This window comes from Geotrypetes seraphini, chromosome 10 (genome assembly GCF_902459505.1).
Source record: "Geotrypetes seraphini chromosome 10, aGeoSer1.1, whole genome shotgun sequence".
Classification (NCBI taxonomy): Eukaryota; Metazoa; Chordata; class Amphibia; order Gymnophiona; family Dermophiidae; genus Geotrypetes; species Geotrypetes seraphini.
Window position 1 is genome coordinate 18,801,832 of NC_047093.1, and position 15,508 is coordinate 18,817,339.

Consider the following 15,508-nt stretch of genomic DNA (forward strand, 5'->3'; position numbering starts at 1 on the left):
AGGCGGATGGATACGGGTGACGTCAGTGCAGCGCTCTCCTCATCCCCCAGGCGCGGACCCGGCTTCTTTCTCTATAAAGCCGGTCACCGAGGTGCGCGCATCTCTCCTCATCCCCCGCTCAACCAGTTCCAGTTTCTCACCAGCGAAGCGCCTCATTTTTAATTTATTTGCTGTTGCGTTTTTTGTTTTTCAAGTAACCGTAAGTTTAACCACGCGTTCGTCTTTTCAAACCATGCCTGGATATGGAAACGACAGAGACCGTGGTAGAGATCGAGGGTAAGTGGTGATCGCGGGCGCGCTCGGGTGGTGGGGTTTTTTTTTTTAACCGTTTGTCGGGCGGAATCTTCAGGCGGCGCGCCGTTTAAAAGAAAAAAAACAAAAAAACCAAACAACCCAACAAGACTAATTCGGTGTTTATACGAAAAGCGATGGAATGCCGTTAAGAATGATTTTTAACATTAAAAAAAAATGTTCCGGAAACGGATCGCTTCGTGGTCGAAAGCGTGCGATCGTTGAGGGGAAGGGAGGCGGCTCGGTTCTCCGCGTTCTCTCGTCCGGGAGCGCGGATTTAGCGGGGTTTTTTTTTTTTTTGCCGGTTCGTGTGTACCTAAAATGGATGCCGGAGTGGGGGGGGGGGGGGTGGAAGGGATTCGGGCGCCGTGCGGCGGCCGCTGGGAAAGCTGCACTACAAAATGCCGGCTGCGCGCGCCCTTTGTCTCGAGCCGCAGCGCCGGCTAGAAAATGGCAACTGGGAAAAACGTGGCGCAATCGAAAATGGTGTTAAGGAAGGGGGGGGGGGTGGAGGGAAGAGACGCAAGAAAAAAAAAAAGTCCTACGTCACCGTTACCAGGAAGCGCTGGGCCGGCTTCTTCCGAGAATCCAGGGCTGGGAGGAAACCATTGTTTTTTTTTTAAAGCCGTTGTGGCTTTTCGTCTATCCAAGCCTCGTCTTAATCTTTTGCCAACCTAGGAGGGGGGGAGGGTGTCCACTTTCGTTTTGGTATCAAAGCCCCCGACCCTCCTGCCCTTACTCGTTTAAGAATCAAAATGGAGGACTACAGACCGTTTTCTTTCGTAATTTAGGAACTATTTTCTTCAAAAAAAATTTTTGCTTCTTTATTACATACAAGCATGTATAGGTTTCTTTATGCCCTTGTTTATGAATCTTTTTGTAACAAATTAAAATTCCCAATAAATATTTGAAAACAAAAATAAGGGGGCGATCTACAATCTTATTGTCTAAGTGGGAAATGCGTCTACTTAAAAAAAAAAAAAAATTGCTAGCTTGTTGGGCGCCTTAGCTGAGCTACTTTATTTATTTCTTAGTGGACAAGACAACCTCTATATAAAATCGGGTGGAAATGGGTTTTGTGTAAGGGATTTCTGTTCTGATCTCTTACAGGTTTGGCGGGCCTCGCTTTGGAGGGAGTAGAGGAGGACCCCCACCTGGAAAGAAGTTTGGAAACCCTGGTGAGAGACTTGTGAAGAAAACTTGGAACTTGCATGAGCTCCCCAAATTCGAGAAGAATTTTTACCAGGAGCATCCTAATGTAACTAGACTCACACCGGTACGTTTTGGGGAGGCTTTTAGGACTTTGCCATTATACAACAGTAATATTTTGTATTTTCCAGTTGCTGTGAGCAACTTTTTAATATCTGGGTGTTCTGAAAAGTTAAAACAAATTGGCCTATTTGAAATGTAAATCTGATTGGAGCTGTAGTTATAATTGGAGCCTTGAAACATGAGGTATTTGTTTATAATATCCACCCTGCTTGAAAAACCTGTATAGAATACTGCTGTTCTCTCAAAGGGGGGTGGCATTTGAACATGTAATAACACTGAAATAGCATGTCTTATGTTCTTTCATAAGTAGGATGAAAGGCTACCTAAATGAGGTGTTGTACTTTTGTTCTGTAAAAGGTTGATATTTCTTTTCTTAAACTATTATAGCAAGAAGTTGAGCAGTACAGAAGAGGCAAGGAGATCACAGTTAGGGGTCATAACTGCCCTAAACCCGTTATAAATTTCTTTGAAGCAAATTTTCCAGGTAAGCATAGTTTTGATAGATATGTAGCATAATTAATATAATGTAGAACTTGAGTAACTTTTTTTTTTCCTCTTATATTTAACAGCTAACCTTATGGATGTAATAAAGTCTCAGAATTTCACTGAGCCAACAGCTATTCAGGCACAAGGATGGCCAGTTGCGTTAAGTGGACTGGATATGGTTGGCGTAGCACAAACAGGATCGGGAAAAACTCTTTCTGTAAGTGTGGATTTCATAGGCTTAAGTTGTGGGAAGAATAGCAGTTCTTCAGTTTTGTTTTTTGTTTTTTTGTAACTTAAACTCTTAATTGCTCTTAAGTACTTGAGCAGATCTCTAGAGCTTGAACTTAAGCTGCCTTTCTGAGAAGGTACTAGCAAAAATTTGTAAAACATAGTTTTGTTATGAAGGCTTAGTAGAACTGTATTTATTATCTTGAAAATTTTAATTACCAGTGGTGTCTGGACCAGTAGCCTACTTTAAATGTAGTCTTAAGTACTCTTAAAAATAGCTAGTTCATTTCAAGTAGAAACCAAAAATTGCTATTAAAGCGGGTTGCTGTTTGGCCTGGATAGCTTGTTCACCTCCCTTTTTCTTGATAATTAGAAGGATTACATAGGAAAGAATTGTGTAATTTTTTCTTTTCTCTCCTCCCCCAAAACTAGTATTTGTTGCCTGGTATAGTCCATATAAACCATCAACCATTTCTGGAACGAGGGGATGGACCAATTGTAAGTATAAATATTTTTAGTACAGCTTTGAGTTCATGACCTTGAAAGGTTAAAGGCTGTTCCATTTAGCGGTGGTGCTCTATTGCTCTTTGCAGGTATTGGTACTAGCACCGACTCGAGAATTAGCTCAACAGGTTCAGCAAGTGGCAGCTGACTATGGTAGGGCATGCCGTCTGAAATCAACCTGCATCTATGGAGGTGCTCCAAAGGGACCACAGATTCGTGATCTAGAAAGAGGTAAAGATATTTCTTTGCATGATTATGTGGTGGGGAGGATAGTTGGTATTTATTGGTGTATTTACAAACCAATTTTAATTGTAGGTGTTGAAATCTGCATTGCAACTCCTGGACGACTGATAGACTTTTTAGAAGCTGGAAAGACCAATCTTAGAAGGTGTACTTACCTTGTGCTCGATGAAGCTGATAGAATGCTTGATATGGGTTTTGAACCTCAAATAAGAAAAATTGTGGACCAAATCAGAGTAAGTGTTTAAACTTTATATAACCCCAGAATAGTCTCTAAATTAAGACTTGTGAACAGACTTATTTTCAGAATACTGTAAATCTTAATTTTATTGAATATGTAAACTAGCCTAGATTAATATGAGTCTATATTGGGTTTTGCAGAGTCTATATTGGGTTTTGCAGTCACTGCTTTGCAATGCTAATTATGCTATTTTTAACATGACATGTTTAAGACAAAATACATACTGTCTCCTTAACTATATTAATTCTAACAACTTTTCTAGCCTGACAGACAGACATTGATGTGGAGTGCAACATGGCCCAAAGAAGTGAGACAGCTTGCTGAAGACTTTTTAAAGGATTATGTTCACATCAACATTGGCGCATTAGAGCTGAGTGCAAACCACAATATTCTTCAGATTGTGGATGTATGCCAGGATGGTGAGAAGGATGATAAGTAAGTTGCAGTTAATAAACTGTAGTGATACTACTTGAAATAGTAGAAATAGGAATTGCTTCTTAACAGTTCTGACAACTAACTATATACAAAACTTAAATTTAGCTTGTGTGGGAGAAGTCTAGATTTTTAGGAGCTTCAGTTTGGGCTTTTATTCAATATTAAGTTTCATACACTAGGACAGCAGCAGCTGATTTTTTTAATGATTAATAACATTTTCCCTTAAGAGATTTGTTAAGTGGAGATGTGGGTGGTTGTTATTTTATTTACCTCAATATGTATGAATGAATTAATGCATTTTGAAGTATTAGGTTAGATTTTCTGAAATAGGAAGGGAGGGCTTGGGGGGCTTTTTTATTTTATTTATATTTGTCATACATATTAAATGATTTACATATTATCTAAAACATTATAAAAATATGAATATAAATGATATATTGTAAGTATTCATGAAGGAAAATCAAGTGTGTGTTTATAAGATTATATGTATTTTTCTGATACACTTGTTGTAATATGAATAAAGGACCAGCAGCAGCTAGGTTTACCTGGCAGGGGAGATTAGTCCATGATCCAGAATACTGTGGCTAAAACTTTCATGATGCATCCTGTTCTAGTGCGCCACAGTTTTCAACATCTGAATACAGATTTCTTTTGTTTTAAGGCTGCTTCGATTAATGGAAGAAATTATGAGTGAAAAAGAAAACAAAACCATTGTCTTTGTAGAAACCAAACGGCGATGTGACGATCTCACACGACGGATGAGAAGAGATGGGTAAATGTAGTACATAACTTATATGCATGTTACCGTACTATTCAATAGCCTTTTTTAAAAGTGTTTTATGAGTAATTGAGATGGAAAAGTAGGACAATGTGTTATTTATGTAACTATTTTTTGTGTACTTGGAACCTGCTTAGTTAGGTTTAAGTGGGCTATAAGTTTTGTTTTCGTTTTTTAACATTGGAGCTGTCCTAGTTAACTGTGATCATACATCTATTTAAATTACCTGAGTTTATATGTCAAGCCCCTTCCTTTCCCTTGTTTAAAAGCAGACTGAAACCCCACATTTTTTTATATAGCTTTCGATCCTTAACCCTATTCCTCTGCCCTCCAACCCAGCCCACTGATTAACCGTTCCCCTTAACTGTATGCATGACATCCCGTTTGTCTTGCCTGTTTAGATTGTAATCTCTTTCGAGCAGGGACTGTGTTCTTATTCTTTGTGATTCTGTGCAGCGCTGCGTATGTCTGGTAGCGCTATAGAAATAAATAGTATTAGGCTTCCAAGGCTTGGAGCATAGTAAGAAATTAATGCACCTAAGACTTAACAATGCACAGACCACTGAGTAAATTGTTTACTGTTGATACTGAGATTAAACCACAGGTTTTCCACTGGGGTATAGTTATCATACTAGTTTTGTTCCTTTTCAGGTGGCCAGCCATGGGCATTCATGGAGACAAGAGTCAGCAGGAGCGTGACTGGGTTCTGAGTGGTAATTGATTCCATTGATTTTGTGGATTAAAAATAAATAAATAAATAAAACAATTAACAATAGAACCATTAAAATTATTTTTTTGTTTCAGAATTCAAACATGGTAAAGCGCCTATCCTGATTGCTACAGATGTTGCATCAAGAGGGTTAGGTTAGTATTTGCTTTCTAAATCTTGGAAGCTTTTCTTCTATTTAAACATTTTTAAAGAAAGTTTACTGCTTTCTTTAACCTCTATATTTTCTGAGTTTTCCCACATAAAGGTGCAGTCTTTGTGGCAAGGCCTAGGCATGACAATCCGAGGACTCGAGGGGGATGGAGGACTAGTGGATATGATCGGCTGGCTGCTTCCAGTCGAATAGAGAGGTGAAAAGCTGTGAACATTTGTGTGCCAGTAATCTTCCAAAGGCAAAGACGTTTAAAAATCACTACCTTGAAACTGTTCTCTCAGATAAGAATGCGCTTTGCCCTGATTTCCTTATCCCATGTTTTGCTTGTTGCCATGGTACAGCGCTGTTGCTACCTGTGTACATCGTGTGCTGTGATCTGTGGGTTTTGCGTTTCGGTGAGTTTGCTGAAATGAAGAAAATCCAAACATTAAGTTTCATTTTTCCCAAGTTGGAAACGGAGAGAGCAGCTTTTAAAATGTACTAAGCCTTGTACAAATTGGTGAGTACTGGCACATGAGTTATATAGAAGGGTGAAGAACCTTCTGCCCTTCTTGTAGCAAGTGGGGCAGGAAAGCAGCGACCTCCATACATGTCTGACAAGTTCAAGTTCCTCCCTCACCTTGTACAATAGTCGTCATGTCGAGACCTGCCAGAGAGAGACACATTCAAGTGAACCCTGGCTTCTTGGAAGCGCTTGCCTAGACAAGACTCAGTGCATAAAAACATTTTGATGGCATTATTAGGGATAGGTATGTTTTCTTGCAGCTGCGGTTGTAAGGTCTTGGCAAGACAAGCAGTGTGGCCTTTTTTTTTTTTTTGGCTTCTGAGTGTGTAGGAAGGACCTTATCCATTTTGGTCCTCAAATGAGCACATGAAGAGGCTGCTGAGAGCTTTCGTGGCTCAACTGCAGAGAAGCATTCAGATGTCACTTGACTTATCTGTAGGGTAACTTGATGACTGGGAATTCAAACTTCTTATGGTAAGGTTTAAAATCACAGGGTGGGTGAAGATGGGTACCTGAGTGTGAGTTATCTGCTTCTGCAGGAATATAGGAAGAGCAATTAATCATCTTCTTTGCAGCCCTTATGCTTCTTAGAAATACTTGATTCTAATTTGTGTTTTTGGTCTGGCTGTTGTGGTGTGCAAAACATCATGCATTGCTTTTTGCCACACTGCAACAATTTTACAGATGTGGAAGATGTGAAATTTGTCATCAATTATGACTACCCCAATTCCTCAGAGGACTATATCCATCGAATTGGAAGAACTGCCCGTAGTAGCAAAACAGGGACAGCTTATACTTTCTTTACTCCTAACAATGTAAAACAAGTAAGCGACCTCATCTCTGTACTTCGGGAAGCTAACCAGGCAATCAACCCAAAACTGCTACAGCTAATTGAAGACAGAGGTAAGAAAACCACTATACATGCAATTGTAAGACTTTATAGGTTTTGAGCCTGTATACCCTTCATGAAAAGCTACCTTTAATCTGAGCTGAAATTTTTGAGAGGAAGCTTTAGTCACCATGGTTGATATTGGGATCAGTTCACTAATGGGAACTCATGGAGACTAACTTAAATAGCTTTTGCACACTTCCTTACAGGTGGCTTATGGGATTGGGGGTTGGTCTAATAGCTGATGGGATGCATTCTGCCATGCAGAAGTCCTGTTCACTCAGAACACCCTGGGTTGTCTGGGACACTTGTGAAGGAAGAATTCCCCCCAACCAAGCAGTCAAGTTGGTCCTCAGAGCATTGTGTACATAGCTGCAAAAAAGGCACCAAACTCATAGCCTCCAACCAACATAGGGTGGTTGTGATCTCAACACTGGGATGGGTAAAGATTTACTTTGGCTAGGTGTATAAAGGCTGGCACTAGATCAGCCACATTTCTAGCTGAGCAAGATAATGTGTGAGCTTTTAGATGGAGATGCCTTGCAGGTTTTTTTTTTTTTTTTTTTTAAATCAAGGTGATCCTGTAGCATTTTTCTATCACTTTTCAGGCTCTTAACTCCTGAAATTCACAAGACAAGTTTATTTTCTTTCTGGACCTTCACTCTGCTTTACTTAATGACAGTATATTGCAAAGCTACATGAGAAGTCTGTACTTAAGTTTTCTCCTTTTTTCCCCCCTAATAGGTCGATTCAGGGGTAGAGGCATGAAGGATGACCGTCGTGACAGATACTCTACAGGCAAGAGGTTTGGTGGTGGTCTTAGAGACAGGGAAAATTATAACCGAGGCTATGGTTCAAAACCTCAGAATGGTGCTTACAATACTCCCAACTATAATAACGGCAATGCCTATGGAAACTACGGTACAGCAGGCATGCAGTCTAACTACAGATCTGGAAATCAAACGGCATCCTATCAGAATGGTTATGATGCAAACCAACAATATGGAACTATGATGAATGGTATGGCCCAACAGCAGTACTCATATCCTGCAACAACTGCCAATACTGCTCCTCCTCCTCCTCCTGCTGCTACCACTACTCCAATGATGGGCTATCCAATGCCAACAGGATATCCTCAGTAATGTTAGAGATACATGTAAAATGTTTTTTTCATAATTGCTCTTTATATTGTGTTACCAGGAAGATAGTTATTTAAGAAAAGCGTATATGGAAACGCAGAAGCGACTGCAGTGCAGCAGTAATTATGGTGCACTTTTTTCACTATTTAAGTTGGATTTCTCAACATTCCTGAACTATTTTTAGTTTTTGTACTAGAAAATGCAGCCAGTGTTTTCACTGAAAGTAAATGTACAGTGATTTGAAGTACTGTAATGAAGGCAGTGCATGGCCTTCTAATAAAGACCATAACTTGAACTATGACTCTTCACTTTCTTAAGTCTGCATATTATAACTTGGTAATCCCTCATATTCAAGAGATTTCTTCACACCTCACCTGTACACAAATGGATGGATGTAGGATGACTTGGTGTCCTGATACTAGATGACATCTCCCCCTTCTTAATTTGGTACGGTGCAAACAACTTTCCAAGCCATGGGGCAACACCTCCTCAACTCGGTATATTGAAGTCCAAACTACTGTTGCACATGGATGTCAAGTTCTCATATTTTAGAATAATCTGATAAGCCTGCTTTAAAATACATGAGAAATGTGCTATCTAGCATGAACATCCATTTTACAAACTGACATTTCCAAATTATGAACATTGTATAGGCAGCATGTGAATATCCTTGCAGAGAACAGGAGACCATAGATTCAAATTCTACTTCAGTTCTTTGTGATTACCTTTTCTTTTGAGTTTTCAGGCAGACTAGATGGCCCTTTACATGTCTTTATTTGCTCTCATGTTACTGTGTTTGAAATGTACAGAAAAAGCTGAAGCAGAATTTGAACTTACATTAGGCTATTAGCTCTGCCCATAATTCCTGAAGATGTTCCTTGTTTTTACAGTTGAGGGGGAGAGAGGGAGACTTGCTTTTGAGAAGCTCTATTTGTTCTTTGTGATTACCTTTGTCTTCAGTTGTCAGGCAAACTAGATGGGCTGTACTGTACAAGTCTTTATTTGCTGTCATGTTATTTTTCAAATGTACAGTAAAAGCTGAAGCAGAATTTGAACCTACACTAACCATTAGGCTGTTCCTTAGCACTGTCCATAATTCCTGAAGCTGTTCCTTGCTGGTTTTACAGTTTGGGAGGGAGGGAGACTTGCTTTTGAGCAGCTCTGTTGGCAGGATTTATAAGAGCACCTTTTTGTAATTGTACTTAACCAAGTACCAGGTCTAAAACATCTGTCTTGGACAAAAATATTCCTTCTTGTCTGAAATCACTTGGGAGGAGCCAAAATATGGACATTAATATTCAGACCATATATTCTTGCATATGGACATACTTCAGTTTTAGATTTCCATATCCTGGCTTTGTAAAATTGGAATATAGATGTCTAAATGTTTTTCAGATATCAAAAGTAAATATGATTAAGTATGAAGATCTGATCTCCCCAATCCTTGTATAGATATACTAGTGTTTAAGCCTGTTACATTAATGGGTGCTAGTAAAGCCTCCTTCCCTCACATGTCCCCCTAGTTTCAGCCCCAGCTCCAAACCCATTTTTACCCCCCCAGCCCCCTTCTCCCATATTTTCCCTTTCAGCCCCAGCCCCCTTTTTCATCAGCAGCATTTCCCTCCCCACTTCACTTCCCTGTGCAGTAGCAGCAGAAGCATACCCTCCCCATTTATTTTCCTGTGCTCTTGATATTCCTCTGCTGCGTCTCTGACATCAGAGATGCTGGCAGAGGAATTCAGAGCATGGGAAGGCGGCGAAGCAGTGTCTTTAGGGTGATGCAGCTGCTGCTGGAGCCTGTAGGTTTGACAGTTGTCTCACGGTGGGAGGGTCAATGGGGGTTTGGGTGTGCCAGGAAAGGGTGTATGGGGGAGGAGGCAACAGTGGCAAACTTACAGATAGGGAGTAGAAGTGTGCATACACACTTGTCAGTGGGGCCCTACAGCTCACGGAAAACAGAACACACAGGTAAGAGTGTGCATGCGTGCTTAGGGTTTTATTATATTAGATGGTCAGATTGGGTGAAAATAGCTCCTTTAGAAGTCCTAGGCTCATTAGCGGCCTTGCTGAATCTGGTCCTGTACCAGCTTTAAGAAATATAAGCCAATCTCTCAAGTCCATGGTTCATCAGGATGAATAATTATCTCCACTTAAAGGGAGGTCACTTTGTAGCCACATGAGCTGAAGGAGAGCCACTGCTCATTAATAAATAAGAAGTATAAAATCTGTTTTACTACTTGGGATCTGGGTTGGCCACCGTTGGAAACAATACTGGGCATGATGGACCTTCAGTATGGCAACTTCACCAAATGTCTTTTGTAAGATTTATATACTGCTGACCAGTGTATCAATGACATCTACCTCACCTTCAGACTTTTTGATATCCTAAGAACATTTCCAAATATGTTCTCTATCAAGCATATAGTTTAACCTCCTAGCTTCTGTTTGGATCCTTCCACAGCTATATCCAAGACTTCTTTTTTTCCCCCACTGTCTACTAGCTCCCACTGTAAGACCTGACATACCTCTGGGCCTCCCAAAGCAGTGGCTGGCTTTGAATGGGCTGAGTGTGGTGTGGCCTTCCCTCTGCTGTGTCATTACTGACATGGAAGGCCTCGGCGGGGCAGGCTGTGATCTTCCTAGTCAGAGTGCTGCCTCTACTGTAGGAGGCCTGGAGATAGGTATGTGAAGTCTCAGTGGGGGCTGTTGGTTGAAGTTTTTTTCCAGACATCAAATTCACCAAACTGAATCGATGTGAATCAAGCAGCGCTGGTAGAGAGGTTGCCAGGGACTGCTATTGGCTCATGGACTTTGCATTGAAGAACACTTAGATCATATGGATCAAGTGGAAAAGATGTTAGTGTCCCTTCAGACCAGTACAGAAGTATGAGTATATACTCCTCTACCAGTAGGTAGAGACTGAGAGCATACTGAATTCAATCAGCAGTACAAATTGGCTGTGCAGTCCCTCTTAGAATTAGTCTAATTTAGTATGCCTCCAGGCTGGCACAGAATAGATAGATTTATGCTCCTCTGCCAGCAGGTAGAGACAGACCAGGATTCTTAAACTGTTCTTTAGCACTCTCCAGACCAGTAGAGGTTAATCTTTACGAATGGGTATATATCCAATCATGACCAGCAGGTGGAGACTGAAAACAAAACTGTGGGACAGTATATAATATACTCCCTTCTCTATTTACATCAGTCTTCTTTCAGTATCCAGCAGGTGTTGAGTGATCTGTACCCATCTCCCTTGGTAGGGCTGTTGGAATTTGTTTAGGGGGTTTCTAGTCCCTGTTTTTGGCCGGACAGAGCTTGGGCGGGCCCTGTTTGGGGGTCTGTCCGACCTTGGGGGTGTCAAACCCGGCGGGTCTCGAGCGGGGTCCCTCCCCCCACTTCCTCCACCTCCCCACATTTTTTTAGAGGAGCCTCAGCAGTAAGCCTTGCCCCCTAAATCAAGCAAGGCATATTGTTTCGAGAGCCTGTGGAGTCTGTTCTGTAAAAAAAAAAAAAATCCTGAGGTGCCGGTCTGAAAGGATGCTTCCCTGTCAGTTTAATGTTTTTTACTGTGTTTTTTCTTCTAACCGGCACCTTGTTTATCCCAGGACAAGCAGGCAGCATATTCCCACATATGGGTGACGTCACCGACGGAGCCCCGCAGTGGACAGCCTCGAAAGCAAACTTGCTTGAAGATCTCGAACTTTCGAGGACTGCACCGCGCCTGCGCGTGTGCCTTCCTGCCCGAACTAGGGGGCGCATCTCCTGAGAGGATCCTCAGTTCGTTTATTTCCGCGGAGACAAGAAGACACGTTTTCTTTCTCTGCAGCATTGCCTTCTCATCACCGCGGCTGTTTCTTTCTTTAAAGTCGGTCGCTGTGTTTGTCTTTATTTTTCCTTTATTTTTTCTCTTGATAAAAAAATAATAAAAGAAAATAAATAAATAATTTGTTTTTCTTTTTTGTTCGGCCGTCGAGCTTTGGGCCTAGGCTCCTTCGTTCGACACGGACTTTATTTTTTCCATGTCCCGGCCTCTTACCGGGTTTAAACGTTGTCGACAGTGTAATCGGGTGATTTCGGTCACCGATCCCCACTGCCGTTGTTTACAGTGCCTGGGTTCTTCTCATTCCCCAGAAGATTGTCATCGCTGCTTCACCCTTACTCCACGGGCTTTTCGGCGACGTTGTGCTCAATTTTTTCAACTTTTCGGCATGGAGCAATCTTCGGATCCGGCCTCGACCTTGGCGGCTGCCCCGGTCTCGAAGTCTTCGACTCCGACGACCTCGACACCTGTGGTCTCGAAGGCCTCGACCCAGACTCCGGCTGGAGTTTCGGTCTCGAAGGCCTCGACCTATTCTGCTTCGGTTGCCTCGAAGACGACGCCATCCACGAAGTCTTCTACGGGGGGTAAGTCTCCGAGTTCCCTTTCAGGTGCCGTATCCAAGAAGCCACCAGAGTCCTCGGCACGTCCAGCTTCGAAGCGTACCTCCAAGATAAGGGAATACTCACCTTCGAGGTCGCCCTCTTCGGAGCGTACTGCTGCACCTACGAGGTCAGAATCTTCTGTCTCGGTGCCGATGCTGGAGGACATGTTAAAATCTATACTTACCACTCAGATTTCCTCTTTAGTGGCTCAACTGGTCCCGTCCTTGACCTTGCCTCGGACTGATCAGCCTGTCACTCAACCAGAGCTTCCAGTCTCCCGAGGCCGATCCCGGACACCGAAGAACATTTCTTCATCAGAGTCTTCTCCGGGCTCACCTCCTCCGAAGCACCGGTCGAAGCATTCAAGACCTGTTACTTCCAAGCTTCGGAGGGAGTCTTCGACTTTAGATACCGAGACTTCTTTACCTCGCTCTTCGAAGACGAAGCATGGCTCTCGACATCATCGAGCCTCGACTCGAAGCCCTTCTCGATCGAGAACACCGTCGAAGCCAGTCCGTCGAGACAGTTCTCCACACACCTCGACTCATTCTGTACCACGTACACCTGGTACTTCTCCATCCAGGAGTTTGAAAAGAAAACATTCTCTTACTCCACCTCACAGTGCAGCTTCTTTTGTCACTCTACGTCTGGAATCAGACCTTTCACCATACTCTAGAGAGGCTTCTCCATCCTACTCAGTTCAGCCTAAATCTCGCAGTGGCTCTCCTGAGGAAACATCTGATCCAAAATCAATTTCTTTTGCCAAATTTATTTTTGACATGGGCCAAGCTCTCAAGCTAGACCTTCATTCAGACTCCAAATATACTCCTGAATACTTAGCGGATATGGAACTTCCCCATCCACCGAAAGAGTCACTCAGATTACCTATGACTCCTGTTCTGCAGCAGACCTTCACTCGCAATATGGAAACACCTTATTCTATCACTGCTATCCCATCCAAGTTAGAATCTCGTTATAGAACGGTCCCATGTAAAGGCTATGAAAAGTCTCAACTTTCTCATCAATCTCTGGTGGTAGAATCATCATTGAAGAAAGCACATCCCTCCAAAATTTATGCTTCAGTTCCTCCTGGTAGGGAAGGCCGTACCATGGATAAATTTGGTCGACGTTTAACTCTGATGGCAAATAGAGTTCTTAATTATAACTACATATTTACGTCCTACTTCAACCATTTTCTAAAGATTTTATCTTCCTTTTACCCGGACATCTCTACCAATCGCCTATCAGAATTTAAAAATATCCTTAAGACTCTTTCTCAGTTGAGACTCTTCATGTTACAAGCTTCCTATGATGCCTTTGAACTCTCTTCTAGAGTATCTGCATTTGCTGTAGCCATGCGTAGGTTAGCATGGTTACGTATAGTGGACATGGATCCTAACCTTCAGGATAGATTGGCTAATCTTCCTTGTCAAGGAAATGAATTATTTGATGACTCTATTGAGGCGGCTACCAAGCATCTTTCAGAACATGAGCGCTCTTTTGCTTCCCTCATTCGTCCAAAACCTAAACCTGTACCAACTAGAGGTTTCAAACAAACTCCACGTCGCTATCCGCAGAAAACAACTCCTGCTTTTTCTAGACCTCCTTCTCGTCGGCCTCCTCCACAACAAAGACAACAAAAGTCTCAGACCCCTGCTGCCACCAAGCCTGCTCAGTCTTTTTGACAATCTCAACCTGAGCATTCAAATTTCTCTGTTTCCAAATTCTCCCCTCCCCATAGGGGGTCGCCTGTCCACTTTTTATCATCAATGGGAGCTCATTACATCAGACCTCTGGGTACTTACCATCATACGAGAGGGATACTCTCTTCGACTCCTTCAGGTACCTCCAGATCGCCATCCAAGAGAGTGTCTTTCAAATCAGTCGCATCTTCCCCTCCTTCAAGAAGCTCGAGCTCTTCTTCTGCGAGCAGTGGAGGAAGTTCCTCTTCCCCAAAGGAACTTGGGATTCTACTCCCGTTATTTTCTAGTTCCCAAAAAGACAGGGGATTTGTGACCGATTTTGGATCTCAGAGCTCTCAACAAATATCTAGTCAAAGAGAAATTTCGAATGCTCACTCTGCCAACTCTATATTCCTTGATGGATCAAGGGGATTGGATGTGCTCCCTCGATCTCAAAGAGGCCTATACTCATATCCCTATTCATCCAGCGTTTCGCAAGTACCTCAGATTCCAGGTAGGAAATCTTCATCTTCAGTACAGAGTTCTCCCCTTCGGACTGGCTTCTTCCCCCAGAGTTTTCACCAAATGTCTAGTGGTTGTGGCTGCAGCTCTTCGCAACCAGGGTCTTCAAGTATTTCCATACCTAGACGACTGGCTCATCAAGGCTCCCTCTTTTTCAGAGGTTATTGCAGCGACCCAACAGACTATTCTTTTTCTACAAAGTTTGGGATTTCACATCAATTTTCCCAAATCTCAGCTGACTCCTTCTCAGTCCCTCCAGTTCATAGGAGCAACTCTGGACACTATCAATCTGAGAGCATACCTTCCACAACCACGTCAGGATGCACTCCTTCAAATTTCTCAACAATTCTTCCAACTTTCCACTGTTCCAGCAAGGAAGATGATGGTTCTGCTCAGTCACATGGCTTCTACAGTTCATGTGGTTCCTTTTGCCAGACTTCACCTTCGCATTCCTCAATGGACACTGGCATCTCAATGGCAACAATCAGTGGATCCACCAACTCGACTAATTTCCATCACTCCTTCATTAAAGAAGTCTCTCCGTTGGTGGATGCTCTCTTTGAATCTTTCAAGAGGTTTACTGTTTTTCCCTCTTCCTCATCAGAAGGTCCTCACAACCGACTCGTCAATGTATGCATGGGGAGCTCATGTGGACGGTCTTTGCACTCAAGGGCTCTGGACCCAAGCGGACCGGCGGTGTCCTATAAATCTGTTGGAACTCAGAGCGATATTCTATGCTCTCAAAGCTTTTCAGCATCTCCTTCACGACATGGGGATTCTAGTACGTACCGACAACCAAGTAGCCATGTATTATGTCAACAAACAGGGAGGGACGGGATCTCACTCCCTCTGTCAGGAAGCTCTGAAATTGTGGCATTGGGCGATTCTTCACAACATCTTCCTCAGAGCGGTTTATATTCAGGGTCAACAAAATTATTTGGCGGACAAATTGAGTCGTCTTCTACAACCTCATGAATGGACAATCAATTCTCC

General features: G+C 42.5%; 1 protein-coding gene across 1 annotated transcript; it reads left to right on the forward strand.

Moving 5' to 3' along the window:
* The first annotated feature begins 60 nt into the window (after positions 1–60).
* DDX5 (DEAD-box helicase 5) lies at positions 61–8,950 on the forward strand. Its single transcript, XM_033962077.1, has 13 exons — positions 61–276; positions 1,402–1,567; positions 1,951–2,047; positions 2,133–2,266; positions 2,710–2,775; positions 2,871–3,012; positions 3,097–3,257; positions 3,525–3,697; positions 4,359–4,469; positions 5,127–5,188; positions 5,280–5,339; positions 6,546–6,764; positions 7,495–8,950. The coding sequence occupies exons 1-13, from the start codon at positions 233–235 to the stop codon at positions 7,890–7,892; spliced, it is 1,833 nt and encodes a 610-aa protein (XP_033817968.1). The 5' UTR covers positions 61–232; the 3' UTR covers positions 7,893–8,950.
* The last annotated feature ends 6,558 nt before the right edge of the window (positions 8,951–15,508 follow it).

Bases quoted from the DNA above. Each gene is read 5' to 3' on its own strand.
- DDX5 (XM_033962077.1), top strand. From the start codon at position 233: ATGCCTGGATATGGAAACGACAGAGACCGTGGTAGAGATCGAGG. The intron at 3,258-3,524 runs GTAAGTGTTTAA...CAACTTTTCTAG, and splicing joins AAATTGTGGACCAAATCAGA to CCTGACAGACAGACATTGAT. The intron at 5,340-6,545 runs GTTAGTATTTGC...ACAATTTTACAG, and splicing joins TGTTGCATCAAGAGGGTTAG to ATGTGGAAGATGTGAAATTT.